The sequence below is a fragment of the Rhopalosiphum maidis genome, chromosome 4 (genome assembly GCF_003676215.2).
Source record: "Rhopalosiphum maidis isolate BTI-1 chromosome 4, ASM367621v3, whole genome shotgun sequence".
NCBI lineage: Eukaryota > Metazoa > Arthropoda > Insecta > Hemiptera > Aphididae > Rhopalosiphum > Rhopalosiphum maidis.
In genome coordinates, this window is record NC_040880.1 from 6,904,796 (window position 1) to 6,928,069 (window position 23,274).

At 29.0% G+C, this 23,274-nt stretch overlaps 1 protein-coding gene across 3 annotated transcripts; it reads left to right on the forward strand.

Annotated features, from left to right (window-relative positions):
• Positions 1-1,996: 1,996 nt before the first annotated feature.
• LOC113549955 (protocadherin-like wing polarity protein stan) lies at positions 1,997-20,996 on the forward strand. 3 transcript variants are annotated; one of them, XM_026951493.1, is made up of 41 exons: positions 1,998-2,824; positions 3,825-3,912; positions 3,982-4,276; positions 4,350-4,633; positions 5,041-5,269; positions 5,666-5,982; positions 6,636-6,802; positions 6,874-7,381; positions 7,601-7,727; positions 8,195-8,383; positions 8,453-8,731; positions 8,794-8,988; positions 9,059-9,230; positions 9,693-10,121; positions 10,194-10,534; positions 10,624-10,798; positions 10,864-11,438; positions 11,508-11,614; positions 11,681-11,851; positions 11,931-12,085; positions 12,177-12,343; positions 12,402-12,671; positions 12,777-12,945; positions 13,031-13,156; positions 13,222-13,367; positions 13,486-13,669; positions 13,749-13,948; positions 14,058-14,267; positions 14,340-14,526; positions 14,828-14,967; positions 15,040-15,397; positions 15,463-15,613; positions 16,116-16,257; positions 16,338-16,553; positions 16,643-17,010; positions 17,073-17,471; positions 17,543-17,898; positions 18,044-18,277; positions 18,359-18,629; positions 18,976-18,985; positions 19,946-20,996. In XM_026951493.1, exons 1-41 carry the CDS (start codon positions 2,449-2,451, stop codon positions 19,958-19,960), a joined length of 9,498 nt encoding a protein of 3,165 aa, XP_026807294.1. In that variant the 5' UTR covers positions 1,998-2,448; the 3' UTR covers positions 19,961-20,996. The 3 variants fall into 3 exon arrangements, with proteins under 3 accessions (XP_026807295.1, XP_026807294.1, XP_026807293.1); XM_026951494.1 differs by lacking the exon at positions 18,976-18,985 and having other exon boundaries at positions 1,997-2,824; positions 17,546-17,898; XM_026951492.1 differs by lacking the exon at positions 18,976-18,985.
• The last annotated feature ends 2,278 nt before the right edge of the window (positions 20,997-23,274 follow it).

The following is a 23,274-nucleotide window of genomic DNA, read 5'->3' on the forward strand; positions in this document are numbered from 1 at the left end:
GGATGTGACCGTGATGCCTTATAAATTTTGTAACGATTAAAAAATTAAAAGATGTAACCAATAGACGATTTCTCATAATTTAATATGTATTATAAAATTATAATTATTATACATAAATATTTATTAAATTTATAAATTTAAGTTTATATATTTAAGTTTATAAATTAACTTGTTCTAGATTAAAAAAAAAAAAATAAGTAATATGTCTGCTGTATGGTAGTTGCTGAGTGTACTTACACGGAAAAAAATATTTAGATAGATTAACCATTTTTAAAGTTAATACTACTTTAAATTCTATTAATATGATAGTGTGTGTTAATGATAAATCATTGTATACAATGAAAAACAATTCTAATTGAAGATAGTCCAACTTTTTGGTAATCAAATAATTTTTTTAATAATAATATTATAATTTTAACAAATGTTTGAATTTTAGTTTTCCTCAATTATTTAAAAAAGTTTTAAAAATTTTCAATTTTATTGATTTCCCAAAAGTACCAACTATAGAACCAATTTACCATAAGAAACCAGTAAATCACCATCGAAGTTTATGATCTCTAATAGAAAAAATGTCTTCAAATACAAAATATAACATACAAAATACATTACTGTAAATCAATATATTCATCGGTCCGCACGCTCAATATCTAAACGCTGACATTTTTTTTAACCACGCTTATGATTAAAATGTATATATCGCACATATATAAAAGTAGACATAATATTTTACAGTTTCTAAAGCTAAAGTCTAAAAAAAGATATGGCTTACTTTAGAAATTAAAATGCATATTTTCAGGTTATTTTTTACATATTTTATCAATTTTAACTTATATATAACTTCTTTTTTTTATAGTAAAATGTTATAATTACATTTTATTATTTAATAGCTGTTGACTCCTGGCGGGCCTCTGTATAAATGGGTACCCTTGGTCGGGATTTTACAAATAAGAATAAATAGTTAAAAAATGCATTTAAGATATATGCAACGGGAATTTATAAAAACCAGTTCTTTGCACTATATAATATCAGATGTTAACGAAAACAACATGCAAAATACTATTTAAAATTATAAATACCTATATAATAATTGCATGTTTAGACTAGCAGTGTGATAGAATCTTATTTTTATGTCAAAGTAATTATGAATAATGAAAACCGGCATAAAGGAAATCATTAAATTTCCAACTCCACTAAATTATTAGTCGCCTACTGAGTAAAATTTTGTTTCAGTTTAGTATATTATGTTATGATTTTAGGGACTATTACTATTTATGCGTGTAAAATCGCGTAGCGTCGTAACAGCAGCAAAACTTAAGAAATTAAAAAAATATATGTATAATATCGTAAAATACTAAAATACGTGTACAATCGACTACAGGTAAAGTACTACGACTTATACGAGAGTCGAGAATCAAAAAACATAAAAATATTATTACTCATTTTACCGTTTAGTATTATAAATAGCAACACGGATAGGTATAATAGGTGTATCGCGTGCACGACGAACATTACATTTTTCACGAACGGCAACACGCGTTTGAACGGCGTTAAGCTTTTATATACAGTTCTCAAGATGTGCTACGGACGTTCCATTTTTCACGACAATTCGAATAATTAGGTAATAATTAATATGACAGAATAGGTACTATAATAATTAGTCGTCAAACGTGAACGTAAAATCTAGGTAAATAGATAAACACCGAACGGTCCAAGTTTAAATAACAATAAAAAAATATTATACTTTTTAATTTATCAGTATTGTGTAGGTACTTGCCGAAGTTGTCGGCGGCGTTATATTAAATGTAATAATAATTATGAAATTTAGTCGAACACTTTTGGAACCACTGGCCCGCCGATTGATTACTAGTTTCGACCGGTGCGTTGGCGAGAGGGGTTCGCGGGAACGGGGGACGGCGGTACTGCGGTCGTAGTAGAAGTAGTAGTAGTAGTAGTAATAGTATAGTAGTAGTGGTATAATCGTAAAACTCCAGTGGGTAACGTTCTACGCCGTCGGTCATTGGCGCGTCTGCGGCACACGAGTGGAGCGTCCCGGCGTCGTCGTCGGTCGGATTTGTTGTTCAGTTTGTTGTTCTCGTCCGCGTTGTACGGGTGAAGGGGACACTGTATCGTAGCGTTCGCGGCTATTGCGTTCGTTTTTTTTCTAAGATTTGAAACACAATGGCGTCCTGTAAATGATATAGTGTCCAATTTCGTGAGCGATTATTCTTTTTCTGAAGTATATGTGTACAGTTCGTTCGAAGTTTTTTCGTCGTCAGTCATCTGACCTAAGAGGAGATAAGAGGTTTTACTCTGCTCCAAGTCACCAGCTACTTACAAATAATATCTTCCAGACGACCGAACGGATCGGTTGTCCCTTTACTGTATGACTATGGAGGTGACTCGTCTAAACGCAGGTTTAACGTACTGTCCGATTCGTCGAACTACGCGATGCTAGCCGTGAAGCACAACCATGTTGCGGTGTGCTTGCTGCTGCTGCTGCTGCTGGTCCGGTCCGCGTTCGGATATCTGCTGGTGGTATCCGACACGGACTCACCAGGGCTGGTGCTGTTTGACGGCGGCACACCCTTCTACGATCGGCCAGCCAGACGGTATTCACTAAATCCGGAAAAGAGCGGTGACTTTGTTGCCAAACTGCTGCGCGTCGACCACTATACTGGATCAGTTATACTCGAACGACCATTAGAATGTGACGGATTCAAGTATCCAGACGTGTTTACGTTCTATGTAGACTCGACTTCTAATGACACGCTGGAGTATATGTCTGTACCATTGAGAATGGTCATTAAGGGGTGTGAAAAAAATAGTAAGTACAGTTTTGTTCTACTTACCTATCTACCTACCTAGTATGTTGTCTCTTTAATTTAAAAATCTGTATTTGAACTGAGAAATTTATCTAAAAATATATTCTCAAAAGTCTAATTTATTATCTAGAGCAGTATTTCCCAATTAGTGTTCCGCGGAATCTCAGGTTTCTGATAGCCGGTGCCAAAGATTCCATGAGAAATTTGGGAAAATATAAATAAATTAATAATATTTTTGATTTGAATTCTGATTCTAACATAGAAGAGTTCTAACAATTATATGGGGGTTTCACAATTGTTCAAGCTCCTGCAAAGGTTCCGCGAGTAAAAAAAGTTGGGAAACGCTGATCTAGAGAATATCATTGAAAAGAATATTGGTTTGTAATATGTATTAATTATATATTAATGTAGGTATTCACTTAAAATAAATAGGTATTTATATTAAAATTAACTGTTAAAAAATTAAGTTTGTTCTTTATTATTATCAATGTTAAATAGATAGATGCAGGTTGAGTGTACTTGTATAATTTATTTGTATGAATTGAGTTTGCATTGTTTGGTAGGTATCTATGCAATTTCAGACTAATATATTCTAGACTTCTAGGGACCTCTACATTAACTTTATTATAGCCTATAATTTATAGGTATATGTGCTGGTAAATGTTATGTTTAGAACCTATATATTTTTATTCCAAGTAATGCAGGTAAATGCAACTGCAGTCATGTTGGTTGTTTTAAAGTTGATCTTTTGATAGAATACTAGATAATTTGGTTGTTTATCAATTTATTATTTTAACATTATTTGGGTAATTAAAATTAATTTTTGAATCATCATTACTTTTTTATTTAATAATCTAGATTAGATAAGTTAAATATACTTTTATTCTTTGTTTAACTTTGATAGTTTGTCATATTGTAAACAATATTTTAAACATTCTTATGAAATATCCATCACAAAATACTAAATAAAAACTAATAAAATATTATTGTATATTCTGTTAGAAATAGATTCACTATTAAACACTCGTATAGAACTGGCTAAAAAGTGGTCTAGCAAAACATTAGTTTCAGTGGTTTTATCAGTGTTAAAGTAAGTAAACAATTTATACCTATTAGCAATCAACCTGTTATTATTTTTAACTAAATTTATAATCAATAGCCTTAAATTTGGCACTGGTGTTTCAATGGATGAAGCGAATAAAAAATGTTGGAGACAAAGTGAATTTGTTGCACCTCTTGGAAAATCTGTGATCCCACAAAGTGTATTTAATGACTGCAAAATACGGTATTTGGATATAAGTGACAATAGATTTAATGTGGAGTCTAAAAGTGGCGATCTTGTGGTAGCTGAAAACTTTTGTTCAACACTTGATCCAATGTCTATCATTATAATGATTTCTTACGAATGTGATGTGAATAGTGAAATTGTATCACCTTCAGAACATTATATTAAAGTATTTTTTTTTTTAATTAATTAAAAAAGTTATTGTTTTTTTTTATTTTTAATGCTGAACAACCAATTTCTAGATGATTTTGTGGCATAAACGTAGTTTAACTGAAACTGGACGTGTACGAAGAGAAGTAGAGATGGCTGATAGTGGTCTTCAGTTTGAAAGAAGTCTATATGTTGCTAGTGTAGCTGAAGAACTTCCATCTGGTACAATTGTTTGTAGTGTACATGCAAGAAGTATGCCTCCTAATAATAATCCAATTGAATACCAGATGAGCCCAATTATCGATACTAGATCACATGCAATGTTTACCATTGATTCTAATTCTGGTTTAGTCACAACATTGGTATCATTAGACAGGTATGTAATCAGTTCTTTTTAAAAAAAACCACCATTTTTATTTATGATGCTGTTTATGATTTTTAATATCAATTATTTAAATATGCCACAAAAATCTCTTTAAACTTTATTTTTGGAAGTAATGTAATAGTATTACAGCTATGATTAGATTAATTTTTTTTTTTTTTTTATTAGGGTTACTATCTTTAATAAAATTAATAAAACTTATTTTTGTGTTAAATTAAAAACTTTAACATTCATATGTTGTTAAACGTTTAAAAACTAATTTCTTGTTAGTACACTACTTAAAAATATTTATTTATATTTTTTGATCTAATTCTGAATACAGTTATTTTAATAAACATTTATATCTGGTAAAATGCTAGTTTAGTATACCTAGTAGTAATATTATATTTTAATTATTTCAGAGAATTCATGGATGTTCATTATTTACGAGTAATTGCTATTGATACATCATCTCATCCATCTACAGCAACCACAACCCTTCAAGTAAATGTTGTAGATGCCAATGATCACTCACCTGTTTTTGAATCTGCTTCTGGCATGTATGAAGCTTCTGTGAGGGAATCTGTTTCTGTTGGAACAACAATAATTACCATACGAGCAACAGATTTAGACATAGGACTAAATTCTCAAGTATAGTTTAATAACTATCAATTGATAATACTATAATCTGCGACATAAAAACTGACCCCTGACCATCATGAACCAAGCCGCTGTTTTGTGTTAGTAGGTCATCAAAATAGTAATAATAATTAGTGTGCTTTTAAATAAAATCCTTAGTAGTTGACAATTTTAAGTACAGAAATATTAGGTAAGAGATTTTATCAAGTCTTTAAAAACCATATCAGCCAATAAAACTTTATAATACACTTTTTTTTTTTTTGATAATTTCATGGCTGCAGAGTAACTGTTTAGTGAGAGAGCACATTGCTAACAAATGACGTATGACCAGTGGGTCACATGGGTCAGAAGCCAGTTCTTGTGTCACAAACTTAACTAAATATTTGTTAACATTTTATTTTTTTTTAGATTGAGTATTCTATTGAAAGTATATCAGGTGGTGGTTTAAACTCTAGCGCAGATGAGACTTTTGGAATCGATCTTCGCAGTGGTGTGGTTAGTGTAAGGCGAAATTTAGATCGAGAGGTATGTGAAGTTTACACAGTCATGGTTAAAGCAAGTGATCAAGCAGCACCTCCATCACCAAGACGTTCGGCAATTGCTTCATTAGTAGTAAAAGTATTAGATGATAATGATAACTATCCACAATTTTCTGAACGAGCTTATACAGCTAATGTTCCTGAAGACTTAAATCCAAATCAAAGACCAGTTATCTCCACAATTAAGTAAGTTTTAGTTTGATACAATTAACTAACAAAAATATTTTAGTTATTATATTTTTTAACACTTAAATTATTATTAGTACCTACACTGACTACTTTCAAATTGTATTTAGTGGTTTTATGTATTACCTTGTTTTTATGTTTTATTGAAAAATGCATTTTCCCTAATATGGGTGGTTTTATCTTATAAATTATTGAATAATAATAATATTATTATTATTATTATAAAAATTTACATAAATTATATTTTTAATTTTGAAATAAAAATCAATCAATAATTTAAAAATGTTTATTAGGAATTATTGGTACATTTGTGACTTTATGGATATTTATTATTTGTTGACCATTTTGTCATTATAATTTTTAAAAATGAAATTGCCTAAAAATGGTTATATTATTTTAAATATGTTTGAGTTAAAATATATTGTATAATCTAAGATTAACTATACACCAATTTAATTAAAAAAGTAAATTATATTAGTTTCAGTTAAATCTTAAATGGTGTTTTTTTATTTTGCTTATAAAATGTAATCTTTTGCAAATCTTTGAATTATGGGTTTTAGGACTGGTTTAATAAATATTAAATTTTGACTATTACTATTCAAATTGTTTCTTAAGCTCTTATTTTATAAATTAAAAATATATTATAATTATAGAGCTACTGACGCTGATCAGGGTTTAAATGCAGTTGTGAGATATGCTATAATTGGTGGCAATACGCAAGGACAATTTTCTATTGATAGTCAAAATGGAGAAGTTTCATTAGTCAAACCTTTGGACTATGAAGCAATGCGAAGTTACCGACTTATGATTAGAGCTCAAGGTATACACTTAGCCTATAAATTGGAATAATGGTTTTAAATTTAAATAATAATTAACATTTTGTTTTTATAGATGGTGGAAATCCAAGTCGTTCTAATACTACTCAATTACTAGTGAATGTAAAGGATGTTAATGATAATCCTCCTAGATTTTACACTTCACTTTTTCAAGAATCTGTATTAGAAAATGTTGCTGTTGGGTATAGTATTGTAAGAGTGCAAGCATATGATGCAGACGAAGGAGAGAATGCTGCTTTAAAGTATCGCATTTTTCCAAGAGACTTTGAGGGTACTCTAGCCGAGAACTTACCAATTACCGTTGATGAAAAGAGTGGTTGGGTGTACACTACTCACTTATTAGATCGAGAAACTAATCCTAAGTACCAGTTTCAAGTTGTGGCTGAAGATGGAGGTGATCCGCCCAAATCAGCCACAGCTAGTGTTGTAGTTACCATTCAAGATGTTAATGACAATGAACCGACTTTCAATCCAAAACAATATGATGTTGTAATTAGTGAAGACTCACCTCCAGGAACACCACTTACAACAGTCATAGCTACTGATCCAGATGAAAACCCAAGGTATAGTTATTGATATTAAAGTAGTTATTATCAGTTATCAAGGTTATAATATTAATGAAAAGTTGACAACTGTGCTGTTATTTCTATGATTGCATTGACTCATAGTTAGCACCTTTTAAGGATATCTTTCGGCTTAACTACTAGCCACTTAACGTGTTATTAACTTTTGCTTTTTTTTTATACTAACATTTTTTGTATTTTTTTAAAATAATTTTATAGATTACATTATGAAATTGTCAGTGGAAACTTGAGAGGAAGATTTGCGATTGCTACTCATAGTAGTAAAGGTTTAGTAACTATTGCTCAACCATTAGATTATAAACAAGAAAAACGTTTTATTTTATCGGTGAGTGTATAATAATATAAGTTTAACTAATACATTATATAACATGTTATAATAGTCTATAATTAGATTTTAATAATTTAAAAAATAAATTTATTTCATTGAATGTATCTATCAAAATATATTATTTTTAATTGATAGTATATTCACAGTATGACAATATTTCATTAACTTATTATAGTTCTTTACTATGTTTAGCTTATAGTTTTTATATTTCTCTTAAAAATAACAAAAAAATAGTTCAAAATTATATGATAATCATTTTAAATAATTGAAAAAAAAATTGTTGTATTTTTGAAGAAAAATTAAAAAATATATAAAATGTATCTTCTGCTTAATATTTTTTTTTATTCAATATTATAACCAATATTTTTACATTGAATAGAAAATATACAAAAGATTACATATACAGTAAAATATATTATATATAATATAATATTATAATTATTATGATGTTGTAATTATAATAGGTAACAGCAACAGATTCAGGCGGCTTATCTGATACTGCTACGATTTATGTTAATGTTACTGATGCTAATAATTTTGCTCCAATCTTTGACAATGCACCATATACTGCTAGTATTTATGAAGATGCACCAGTTGGTTCTACAGTTCTTGTTGTTTCTGCTTCTGATGGTGATGTTGGACAAAATGCTTTGGTAAGTAAATCCAATAGTTCATGAAAAATAAGATTGAAGTTTTTACTTTAACATTCTGTGTATTTTTAGATCACTTATTCTTTAGCAAGTGGTTATGGCGATGCTTCTGAGTTTACTATTAATGCTCAAAGTGGTGCTATTGTTACAACAAAACCGTTGGACCGAGAAGTGCAAAGTGGATATTTACTTACAGTTACAGCTAGAGATGGTGGTAATCCACCACTTTCAGATACCACTGATGTAGAAATTTCGATCACAGATATCAATGATAATGCTCCACAATTTTTCAATGCGTCATATTATGGATCCGTTTCTGAAGATGCTCTTACTGGCACTAGTGTCCTTCAAGTATAATTATTGTTTATTGTTATGTCCCTTATGTTTTTTATTAATGCATCATGATCATATAGGTTAGTGCATCTGATGCAGATTCAGGTTTGAATGGCCGCATAAAATATGCCTTAGATGACGGTGTAGAAGCTTTTGTTATTGATCCTACTTCTGGTATTTTAAGAACAGCAGCTTCTTTAGATAGAGAAAGCATTCCTCAGTATAATATTCATGTATTTGCCATTGATAAAGGTTCACCATCCCTCTCTACAGCTGTAAGTGCTAAATAGTTATAAATATATAATGCTAATTATGAAACTGTTGCTAAAAGTTAGTTTTTTATAGGTTCCTGTTACCATACGTATTGAAGATGTAAATGACTCACCGCCAGTTTTTGAATCTGACAAATTAGTTATGTACATTCCTGAAAATTCACCAATTGGTTCTACTGTTGGGGAGTTGTATGCTAAAGACCCAGATGAAGGACCAAATGCAATTGTTCAATATTCTATTATTGGTAACTTAAAAATAGATTTCATATTATACTACTACTATGAATGATAATAGGACTATAATGATAGATAAAATATTATATTATACATAATAAAATTAAAATATTTTCTTATTTATTAAATTAATTATAATAATTATTAATTATATTAAACTTAATAATATACATAATGGGTAGCTTAAAGACAATCTTTAAGAGTTAGTACAGAGTTATTCTAATCTTGGATCAAGAGCTGTGGTGTTATGAAATTTTTATTAAATTATTTTGCAATATATAAATAAATATTAAAATTATAAATAACAAACCTGTGAGATTAATTATGTATATTGATAAAATGTAGTTTCATAGGTCGTATATAAGAATTATTAATATAGTATGAAACTTGATCTTCCACATCTATTTATGAACAGATTTTTATTACTTATATAAAGAAAAATATGTGAATCATTATATAATTTTGTTTTGTAGGCGGAGATGATGCTAGCAGTTTTTCTTTACTAAGAAGACCTGGACTTGATAAAGCTGAATTATTAACTTCTGTTGAGCTAGACTATGAATCAAATAAGAAAAAATTTGAATTAGTAGTAAGAGCTTCATCACCTCCATTACATTCTGATGCTCCATTGACAATATACTTGACTGATGTAAATGACAATGCTCCAAGACTTTCTGATTTTCAAGTTATTTTTAATAACTTTAAAGATTACTTTCCTACCGGAACATTTGGTCAAGTTCCTGCATTTGATGCTGATGTATCAGACAAACTTGTCTATCGAATAATATCTGGAAATAATGCTAATCTAGTACAATTGAATGAATCAACTGGTATGCTAACCCTATCTCCACAGTTAAACACCAACGTACCTAAAATTGCTTCAATGGAAATATCAGTTACTGGTAAATTATTTTTTTCTTGATTTTGGTTTTGTTTGTATCTAATTTATTTAATTACACTTTATTGCTTTTTAGATGGAGTAAATGAAATTAAAGCTACTATGACCCTAATAGTGCGATTGGTCACTGATGAAATGCTTTTTAACTCAGTAACTGTTCGATTAGCTGATATGACCAAAGAAGCTTTTTTATCTCCTTTGTTGGAATTCTTTACATCTGGTTTAGCGGCAATCATTCCATGCCCAAAAGAAAATATATATGTATTCAGTGTACAAGACGATACAGATGTTGATGGACGAGTACTCAACGTTAGCTTTTCTGCAAAACAACCAGATGGTATTTTTTATTCTCCTCAATTTCTTCAAGAACGTGTTTATTTAAATCGAGGAATACTTACTCGTTTATCAACTGTACAGGTAATAATTTTTAACTTACTATTTATACTTTATTTTTAGAAACTATTAATTAAAAAAAAAAAAACAATAATAATAAAATATAATTTCAGATTTTACCGTTTGAAGATAATTTATGTGTTCGAGAACCCTGTTTGAATTTTGAACTTTGCTTAACAGTTTTAAAATTTGCCAATGCCTCATCTTTTATTAGCAGTGATACTGTTTTATTTAGGCCAATTTATCCAGTTACCACATTTGCTTGTCAATGTCCACATGGTTTCACAGGTAGTACTATATTCTCAATTTTTGTTTTTCATTTTCTGTAAATTGTTATGTTTTATTTACTGTAGGGAGTCAAAAATATTATATGTGTGACACTGAAGTGGATTTATGCTATTCTAATCCATGCAAGAATGGAGGTCAATGTAAAAGCAAAGAAAGTGGATATTCCTGTATCTGCCCACATCGTTTTACTGGCGATAACTGTGAAATCAACTTGAATCACGATGAATGCAAACCAGGAATATGTCATTCAGGAGCCACTTGTACACCATTAAAAAGCGGTGGATTTTTATGTGATGATTGTTCTCCAGCTGGTACTTTTGAACACTATGATGAAGTTTGCAGACTTCGTTCTAGAAGCTTTCCAAAATCTTCGTTCTTGACTTTTCCATCATTAAGACAAAGATATCGATTACATATTTCTTTAAAGTTTTCCACATTAGAAGAATCTGGATTGCTATTATACAATGGTCGATATAACGAACGCCACGACTTTATTGCCTTAGAACTTATTGAAGGAGGCCGCGGGCTGCAGTTTTCATTTTCTCTAGGGTCTGAAGTCACTTACGTAATAGCATATCCACCTACTGGTGTAGTAAACGATGGTCTTTGGCATTCTGTTACAGTTTCTTATATCAATCGAGTGAGTAATAACATTATTAAAAAATTTGAAATAGGCATTTTAATAACTTAAATAATATTTATTTTTAAGAGTACTACTCTGAGCTTAGATGATTGTGATGTACCATTAACTGTAAAATATGGGTCTAAACTTGGATATTCTTGTGCTAACGTTTCTACTCAAGTGTTAGAAAAAAGGTAATAATGTTCTTTATTATTGAAATATAATAATATTTTAACATTTATATAATTTTTTATTTTTAGGTGTGAAATATTAACAGAGAGTTGTCATCGTTTTTTGGATCTCACTGGTCCACTTCAAATTGGTGGATTGCCCATGTTACCAGACTCTACTAGTTTTCAAGTAAAAAGTAAAGACTTTACTGGATGTATTGCTGATGTTTACATTGACTACAAACTTCTTGATTTGAATAGGTTTGTACTAAATATATTTCAGAAATACTTAAAATGTTATCTATAGTATATGATTGCTCAAAATTGTCTATATTTTTAGTTTTGTTGCCGATAATGGTACCATTATTGGATGCCCAGAACGCAAATCTTTGTGTGTTGACAATCCTTGTAAAAATGGTGGCAGTTGTACAGACCATTGGGGTACATATAAATGTGATTGTCCTAAATTGTGGGGAGGGAAAGACTGTAGTCATCGTAAGTAAAATATTTTTATTTAAATACAATAATATTATAAAATTGTCCTATAATATGTATTAATATTAATGTGAAATTATTATTGGTTTAGCCATACATGCTCTTTGGCGTTTTTCGGGAGATGGTATTGTAGCGTTTAATCCGTTATTGCGTACTATTCAATTTCCATGGTATACATCATTATCATTAAAGACTAAGAAACCTGATTCTCCAGTAATTTCTGTGAATATAGGACAAAATACTACTGCTCGTGTTTATGTTAGTAGTTTGCATTATAATTTTATTAAATATTTTAACTATTTTTTTGCATTTTTAGTTGGAAAGTGGTTTCATTGTCTATGTGGTTGATGGCCAAAAAGCTGTATTTAGCAGTGTGCAAATCAATGATGGCGATTGGCATAATTTGGAAGTAATATGGCAGAATACAGGTGGTGTTAGATTTGTTTTGGATCATGGAATTCGTTCAGTTGTAAAAACACTTAATGCCAAATTACAAGGGCAATTTGTTGGAAAAATCCAATTGGGAAACTTCAATGAAGATTTAACTGATGTTGATGAAAATATGGGATTCAAAGGCTGTATTAAAGTAAATGAAAATACATTATTATTATTATTATTATTTTTTTTTTGGTGTAATTCTTTTATTCTATTTAATTTAACAATAAAATAATTACTGTATTGTAAAATTTAGGATGTTCGAATTGGCCACAGTGGAGGAACTACTGTATTGGAAATACCTGAACTTATGATACGTGTTAGTGAAAATTGTGAACAAGAGAACCCTTGCAATGGTAATAAATGTCCTAGGCACAGTGAATGTATACCTTCTTGGCAAAACCATACATGTAGATGTCATACAGGTATTTATTTTGAAAACTGTTATTACCTAACGATCAAAATTGACTGTATATTGGATTCTAAATATGTTATGATAACTGTTTTTAGGATTTGTTGGAACAGCTTGTGAAAGTGTGTGTGATACCAACCCTTGTGAAAACAATGCTTTGTGCATTGAGGATCGTAAAAGCCTACGTGGTTATCATTGTCAATGTAATTCAACTTCGTTTACTGGTATGTGATCATAAACAAGTTTTTTTTACTATTTTTAAAACTTTATTGATGACATTATTTTTCAGGTGATTACTGTGAACATGAACTCAAAGAGTCTTGCCCTGTAAGCTGGTGGGGACATCATCGGGGAGTTTGTGGTCCTTGTAACTGTATGGTGGACAATGGTTATAACCCCCACTGTAACAAAACTACTGGGCAATGTTATTGCAAAGTAAAGTTTATTTTAAAATGTTTAATTTTATTCTTTTAATTTATACTATTGTATTTAACGTGATAGTCTAATTAAGTATGCTTTATTTAATTATATTTTTACTATGACATAATTTTAGGACAATCATTATACTCCTCATGGTTCTGATAAATGTCTCGAGTGTGGTTGCTACAATGTTGGTTCTTTTGATCGATCTTGTGATCAAACTACTGGGCAGTGTAAGTGTCGTTCTGGTGTTATAGGTCGTAGATGTGACCAATGTCCAAATTCCTACGCTGAAGTCACATTAAATGGATGTGAAGGTAATTCAATATTAAAAATTAGATTCTTAATGTTTGATGTAATAATAAAATAAAACTTTCTTACCATCTATTTTTCTAGTTATCTATGATGGTTGTCCAAAAAGTATAGCAGGTAATATTTGGTGGCCTAGAGCTAAATGGGGTGAGCGTGTAACTGAAAACTGCCCAATCGGTTCTCAAGGCAAAGCCACACGCTTATGTCAAAATACATTAGATGGATGGCAATTTCCTGATATATTCAATTGTACTTCAAATTCATTTGTTGATCTTCAGAGACTCGTGAGTATTAAGTTAATGAGCAAATTTTAAATTCAATTTTATATGCTTAAGATTTTGTTAATGTGCATTCACAAAATATTTAAAACTAAAGATCTTTATTTTATTTTAGTTGAATGGATTAGAAACCAAGTCTATTAAGGTAACTACATTTGTTGCTGTTAATGGAGCTGTCAGTCTTCATAAAGCAGTCAATAATACTCAATTTTTACACGGTTCTGATGTTCTTATTGGTCAACAACTTTTACAACATTTATTATCTCATGAAGGATCTTTGTCAGGGTTGAATTTAACCCATAGTCAAGATAAAGATTATATATTGGTTAGTGCTATTTCTAATTTTTAAATTATATTTATAGCTTTTTCAATTTTTTTAATCATCATTTTATTTTAGAATTTGATTATGGCATCCAGTCGTTTGTTAGACTTGAGTGAAATTGATCATTGGGAACGCATAAACCGTTTAACATCACAGGGACCATTTAATTTAATGAATACAATAAATAATTATGTGGCTACTTTGTCAACAACTCAACATGATACTTATACAGATCCTTTTGAAGTAGTTACTCCAAATATTGGTATGTATAAGTTTTTATTTAATAATTTAATTATTCTTTGATCTTTTATTGACTCTACATTTTATTTGGTATTGGTATTTAATATTATTTGCCATTTATACAATTTTGAATTTTAATGCTTAAATTTGATTATTTTATTGAAGTACATATAGTGTTTTTAAAACTGTATATAATAGCACAATAAATCAACACAAATAGTAAAGGTAGATAGTGTATTTACCTGATATTAGTAACATTGTCATTATTATTAGCTAAAGTTTTTAGTGTTACATTAATATTTATTTGGTTTTTTTTTTTACAGCTATTGGTTTAGATGTAGTTTCAGCTGAGAGCCTATTTGGATTTGAACCTGAACATGAACGACCAGATTTATCTACTTCTGCAGTTACAGAAGAAAAAGTAAATTTACCCGACTCATCTTTACTTCAACCAGCTATTCAAGTATGTGCTTACAACTTTTTATTTTTTTTATATTTTAATCATTTTTAATTTCAATTTTTGTTTTCTATTCAGGTTTTGAGTCTAAAACCTGGTTCAGAAATATTAGGTTTAAAAAATATGGGTAGCCCTGTTGTTGTTTTACCAAAATACAACAACTATCTTTTGGATTCTTCAAAGTTTGACAAACATACTCAAATAATGGTACCCATTGATTTATTGGGTATTGAGCCAATAAAACATGGAATGACTACTACAAAAGGACAACTTTCTAAAAATGCAGCCGTTGTTGGTTATGCACAATATCGTACACTTGGAGCGTTGTTACCGTTACGTTATGATGACACTGTTTTAAAGAGATATTCTGTAGATCTCCAAGTGGGTTCCCCAGTTATGTCATTTGTTGCAACTCTGAATCACAATAATCCCAAAAGTATGTTTTTATATTTAAAAAATATAATTAATAAATACTAATTTTTAAAATTCAAATTTAATTAGGAAAACAACGACACGTGAATGGCAAAGAAATTTCAGAGTTATCTGACATGGTGCCTTTAGACTCACCAATTCGTATCAAGATTTGGATCAATAAAAATCCAGTTACATTGAGATCTAATCCTCAATGTGTACGGTGGTCAACATCTAGAATGTAAGTTATCATAATGAATTTGTATGTATATACTATTTCTCAGCTCTCACTAAATAGTTTTAATAAATATTGATAAAATAGATAGTCCATAAATAAACTAACAGCTATAAATTAAAATGTACTACATTATGATTATTAAGTATATTTTAATTTAAGATGTATCTTAATTGATGCTTACATCAATGTACATAACATAAAATAATAAAAAGTTAAAAATATATATTATAGCTTATAAGGATAAAGGTTACACTAGAAAATAAAATTAATGGTTTAAAATTGCATTTATATTTTCATTTTTTAATAATTACTTAGGATACATGCTCTACACATTAAGCATTGAACTAATGTAATTTATTTCTTTAAAAATGTATATTACTCGTCCATTCATCAAACTTTTAAAGTTCAGTATTCCAATTAAATTAATATTTTCAAAGCAAAAAATATCAAATATTGTTTAAATATGAAATTTATGAGATAATATATATTTTTTTTTTTAACATAGACCAAGTGGTGAGTGGACTCGAGCTGGTTGTCATACAGAGTTACCAGAAGACAATTGGTGGAAAAAAGATCCTATTTACATAAATTGTACATGTAACCAGCTTTCAACATATGCTGTTCTCACAGATGTAGTTGATGAACATGTAAATAATGTTTTTTTTAACTACACATATTTATATTAAGTATAGCTTTTATCTAATTGATTCGTTTTTTTTGTTATCAGTACATAGTTGAATATTCAAATTTAGAACTTTTCTTGATTTTGATATCATTTGGATTAGCAATCATTGCTCTCATTGTGACATGCGTGTTATTAGTTGCTGTACGTGCAGGAACCAATACGAGTTCTATATACTCACATTTTGCCCTGTGTTTATTGCTCACTCAATGTGTGTATCTAGCTGCAACTCAAACTCGAGGAACTCTATATACTTTCGAAGTATATCTTATTTTATAACATAATATTTTATATATTAATGATAATGTATTTACAATTAATAATCTAATAAAATGTTTTTTTTTTTTTAGGTATGGTGTAAATTTTGTTCTATAACTTTACACTATTTGTGGTTAGCAACCATTGGTTGGTCTTTGGTAGCTGCACTTCATCTGTATAGAATGTTAACTGAATTAAGGGACGTAAACCATGGTCAAATGGGTTTCTATCATAGTATCGGTTATGTTTTGCCAGCTATTATAGTCAGTTTATCTGTTGGAGTGCGAATCAATCAGTATGGGAATTACTATTTTTGTTGGTTGTCTGTTTATGAATCTGTTATCTGGAGTTTAATTGGTCCTACCTGTCTTGCTGTAGCCATTACTGTAATTGTTTTGCTCCTGTGTATCAGAGCAGCATTTACTTTAAAAGATCATGTACTTGGTTATGGAAATTTAAGGTATTATTATTTTTAGATATCATTATACCAATTATACACACTAATAATTAAATATATTTTAGGAGTGTTTTGGTTGTACAAGTGATCTGCGTACCTATACTAGTTGGTGTATGGTTGTTAGAAGTGGTTGTAGCATCAGAACGTGATACAAGGCTTACATACACATTGTGTGCTGCTGTTTGTAGTCAAGGTTGGCTTGTCCTAGCAGGTTTATGCTATTCTAATGCAAAGCTCCGATGTAGAATACACCATTGTGTATTACGTCTCATTGGAAAAGAAATACCAGAAAAAAATGAACCAGATTCTGGAATTGGTGCTATATCACCTCCAACCATTAGATCATCATTGTCATATCGTAATACAGGAGTTACAAATACGGATGGAATAAGAAGACCAATTGGCATATCCATGTCTAGTACTACTTCAAGGTCAACTACAAAGACTAGTAGTAGCCCCTATAGGTAATATAATCATTTTTTACCAATGTACCAATCAAACTATGAAAAATGAACATAATGAATTTTCTCTTCAGAAGCGATGCTCAATTAAGGAATACATCAACAACAACAAGTAATTATGACCATTCAACGTCCGACTTACCATCTAGTTTTCACCGTACACAACATACATCAGATTCAGACTCTGAAGGTTCAGGTGAAGGAAGAAGTTTAGACTTAGCTTCTTCCCATAGCAGTGATGAAGATGATTCTTCTCGTCATAGAGGTCGTAGAAGTAATATGTCTTCAAATCGACCAACTCCTTTCTTACCAAATATAAATGAAGCTCCTGGATTGCCTCCTTCACTGAATGTGATTACAAATTCACAATTGTTTCCCAATTTAAAACCTCTATATGCTCCACGATGGACTAGTCAACAATATCCAACAGGTAAAAAACATGAAATATTAAAATTTTAAAGTATTAAAAAATTATTTATGAAAATTATTGCTATAAATAATATTCTTTATAGTATAAAGTTGTAGCTGTAAATTGTTTGAAGTTGTATAATAAATAATATTTATTTAATGTTTAGTTCAAGAAGAAGAACATGCTGTGGGACAACATCGTTGGACAGGATCAACAATATCTGATCAAGACAATTCGGTGATAAATAATCGAATGTCTCTTGAACCACCAATCTTAAACAATGAACACTTTGGTTATCACCACAAGAGCTCAACATTCAATTCTCTGAATAAAACAGAATCCGATTGTGATGTAGATGATAAAGCGAGTCTTGGTGACAAATACTTATTTCCATATACCGGTATTTTTTCAAATATTTATTATTTATTGTTAGTAGTTGGAAATAACTCGTTGTTTGCATACTTGTATTACTTTGTTGTAGCTGAAGAAGACCATTGTCACTCACCCTATAGAGATTTGTATAGTGATAATCGCAGAGGAAGTGATCTTTATGGTATTTCTATGCCACCACCTATGGTAAACCGGGGAAGTGAGAATGGATCGTTACATAGTGTAGATAGTAGGTTTGTAACGGCTCGGGCTTATAGTCAGCCAGTATCACCATCCACTCAAGCTTCTACTTCTACTCTTAATTTACAATCAAGACATGGTTATACAAATGAGTATGGTATACAAGAAATACTAGAATCTGAGTAAGTCTTAAGCTTGATCTAAATCATTTTTAGCTTTTATTATTATTGTAATACATTGATGTTAACTTGGTGTAGTGATATCTCAAAAGTAATAATTAACTCTCACAAAAATAAAATTGTATTCACAAAGCATATATTTATACTTAATTGTTATATAAGTGACACTTTTTACTACACCAATTTATATAAATGATTAACTATTAACTACTAATTTAATTATATTAATTGCTCATCTTACAAAATACACAGCTCAGCTAATTTAGCCTTAATAATATTAACATAATAATTGATTTATAATGGTTATTTTCTTCTTTTGCATCGCTGCTATGGTGTTTGGAATTTACAGTGAAGAAGAAGTAAGTGTTCAAATATTTTTCTGATCTCACTTTTATTTATGACTTAAAACTCATAAATGTCTACAGTACTAAAGTAATGTTAGAACATTAATCATTTCAAAATTATATTAATTGTGTTAATTTTATTTAATTGATTATTGTAAACTTGTTTTACTACTTAAAGTCTTAAAGAAATCATATCTGATCATATCAGCTTTTATTGATCAAATGTAGTTTATCTATTATTATAATATATTTATTTAAAATATTTTTTTAACTATGATAAATTCTTATGGTTATTAGATTAACTATTAATTTATTTATAGATTAGTTAAAGAATCCAATTATCTCGGAAAATTTTGGTAAATATTTAATGTAGCATAATAAATATTGAATTACATGCATTAATTTATTATAATAATATCATATGTTTGAGATTTAATAAAAACTAGGTATTCATTTGGCAATCTTAAAAACAGACGATAGGTATATTTATTTAATCTTAACAACTGGCTTATGCAATTCGTGATTATATTTCAATATTTATGTAGATTGAAATTTCAAGTATTCGAAAAATTAATATGAATAAAAAAGAACTAATTCCACTCAATAATAGTTATTCAATCTTGTTAATCATTAAAAAATATATATATATTTGACCTTTAATCACATCACATATATATTTCTTAACTAATAAATTATACTTTTTGGCATAACAAGATAATTCATCTTTCCATTATTGATATTAATAATAAAAAAGAAAAAAACAGCAATTAAATTAATTATAAAAAAAATTAATGTGTAAGTTTGTCCCAACAATAGAAATTCAAAACTTGTACTTTTTTTACCTAATTTTTTTAAATCACTTAAATCTATAATCCTGTTGTGGGTTAAATAAAATCTATAAACTTTACTATACATACAATTTGCATTAATTTAAAAATTATACTAAATTTGTGTTTTTATGTTTTTTAAATTCAGGAAGGATTCGAGTGAAACTCCAGTGTAACGTGACTTGATATTCAGTACAAATTCAACTTATCGTGGTATCTTTCTTTTTTCCCTTTTAAACTGTAACATTTAACCTTGTGCAATAAGTGTACATTTCCAGTAATTTAGTATATTTATTTTAATTCCTTCTTTTTTTACCCCACACATATTTATATATATTTATATTTATGTAAAATAAGTATAAACATTTTATGGTCTCAATTTAATATATTTTTTTATTATTTAAGATTATTTTTAAGTATATATATATATATATTACTTATCTTAGGTATATTGACTAGGGTTTCCGATTGTTATTGTCATGCCACGTCTCAATCACACGGAATCGATAAAATTTGTTTATAAATAGAATATTATGTAATTATATGTGACGTATAATTATGCATTTTATAATAAACTCTCGCGAGCCCTAGCTCAGCGTAGCCCAGAAACCAATCAGCCACGCTTCCACTGCCATGGACCTTGTACAGACATACGATATATCATCTCACATTTATAATGGACACATATCTTTACAAACATTCCAATTGACGTAACGCTGAATGTGATTATTTTATTTATAATATATAGTTATATTTATATATATTTCCCTATTAGTGCCATACTGTCCGAGTTGGTCCAATCATTTGTGATACGTAGGCCTAAGTTTTATGTTTAATTTCCACGAAAATGCATTCATAAAATGTAGATTATCGCATTTTTTTTAATCATCATTAATCACATTTATATTTATATGTTATATAGATCATTGCGTTTGATCGTGTAACATCATGCTCAATATTAACATTAGTTACAACCGCGATTTACGATATTCGATAGGGCGTTTATGTTTATGATGTATTTATTCATAATATTAGATCGCTCGATCTTTGTACAAATCAAGTATAAAAATCGTGATCAACCCGTTTTTAAATTGGACATTCCAAAAGAGTTGTGATTTTTGTTGTATTTAGACATAATATTGTGTAATAATATTTATATGTATGTAAATAAAATATATTATATAGAATTTTTTCATTCACGTGTGTGTATAAATTTTAAATTATATTTTTTCCATAATAATTCTTGTTATATTTTTATATATGTCTATGCCTACACCTTTCACCTACAATATAGTACTTAGAAGTCTTTATATTCAGGACTTGTAGCTTATATTTTTCTCTCTCTATGGTATCATTGCTAAATCATACATTTTATGTTCTGTACTTCTGTGCAGTGATGAATATATTCGATTTTACAATGATGTATGTATTTTTTGTGTATACGATAAGTAGTCGATAAAATGCTTCAATTTTCACTTGAAGGGTGGTTTTAGATAACAAATTAAGTATAATTTGTACTTTAAAATGATCAAAATTAAAAATTCCCAGTAATTATTTGTATTATTAGAAAAAACAAAAGATCAAAAAAAAAATATTATTTGTAACCATGATAATTAAAATTTAGATTGTCTTCGCTCATAGTCGTTTTTCTTAATTTATAAGCGATTGTCATTGAATTAAAATTAAATTAAATCCATTATTGTGATTTATTCAGTAACGAGTCCACTCGACACCTAATGTACAGCAGAACGGTACCAAGTTATCTACATTTGATCATCTTTTGAGACAGTAATAAAAATACTTAGATTTTATAAAAGTAAAAATTTTGAATATCTATCAAAAATATGATTTTACGATTCAAAAACAATATACCGTAGAAACTTGAAAATTTCACCAATTACCTATATTAATATTTCCTATACATGTTAAAAATTAATAGACAATTTACGTTTTCTGATTATTATTTTTAAATGTTAAAAAAATTTTTTTAATCAAAACCTTATAAATTTAATGCAAGGTTCCCTTTAAGTTGTGTTATTGAAAAATTAAAATTAAAGTTGAGCGTATATCCACATTACAATTTTTAAGCGTTTAAAGTTAGATTTTTAAAAAATGTCGTGAAAATTAGCAATTTGTGGGTAGTTAAAATATAACATTTTTATATTTATATCTAAGATCTGAAAATTTAGTACAAGATTTTTTTATAAATTTTTCATATTTAAATTCCTACTTCATTGGATAAACATCCGTTTATTCCGAAACGATCTTAGTTATTTTAGTCTTATGTGAAGGTAATTCAAAAACAAATAACTGTAGATACATGAAATTTTCAACAAATGTTTATATTATAATTAAGTAGGAGGGAGTGGATGGCTCACTTCATAAAATATTTAAATACTTATATGGTACTATATGTCATACATTCCTTCCAGACTTCCAGTGATGTATATAGTGGTGGAAGGGTTAGCGTATACATGCTAAATTTTGGTGATATGCCGAACAAGGGTGAAAAATCGATGGCACGCGAAAAGATTTTGAGGGCACGAGAAAAAATAAAATATTTTATAAACCAAATATCAACGAATTAGCATCAAGTATTAAACAAAAAAATCACATCATGAAAATAAATAATTAACAAAGTAATGTTATTTTATTTTGTACCTAAACTAACCTTTTTTATAATATTATGAAATAGATTTTATAATAAAATAACGATAATTTTTTCTTACAATATTGAATATAATATAGATATGCTATATTTTTTGACACGCTCGAAAAAATAAAGTAATTTTTGGCACGTAGCATTCAAATAATTTGTCACCCCCTTGGTCTATAATTTAAACCTCGATACGCGGGTATATGTATAAACTGGTAGGTATGCTTATTAGATATTAGTAATATTAATATTTTCTATAACATGAAAAAAGTAATAAAGTGTTCTATAATTATTTACGATTATCGCCCAGATATCAGCTAGATGAATATCAAAAAATATTGAGAGAGGATACCGATGACCATACCAAAGTTCATAGAATCCATAACCTTGATAACAATACCTATAATAATAATTTGTATTATTGTATTCATCTAAAAAACACTTACATTCAGTGCCGGCGCTAGGGGAGGACAAATGGGACAAATGTCCAGGGCCCCGCAATTTTTAATTATCATCTTAATACCGTGAGACACATTTTCATTTTAAATAATTACAATTTAAATAAACAAATTATAAGTCTATAAATGTATTATTCTATAATACACATCACATATGTATAATATTAGAATGGGGTACTCTGGGGTACCTAATGGCTAATATCTTGTCCAGGGCCTCACAATACCTAGCGCCGGCACTGCTTACATTGGCTACATTGTGTACTAATAGTCATGTGTCATGATATTTTTTTTTTTGAGTATTTAACCTGACCCTGTATACTATAATAATTAAAGATAATTATTCCGAAAAACGATGAATTATGA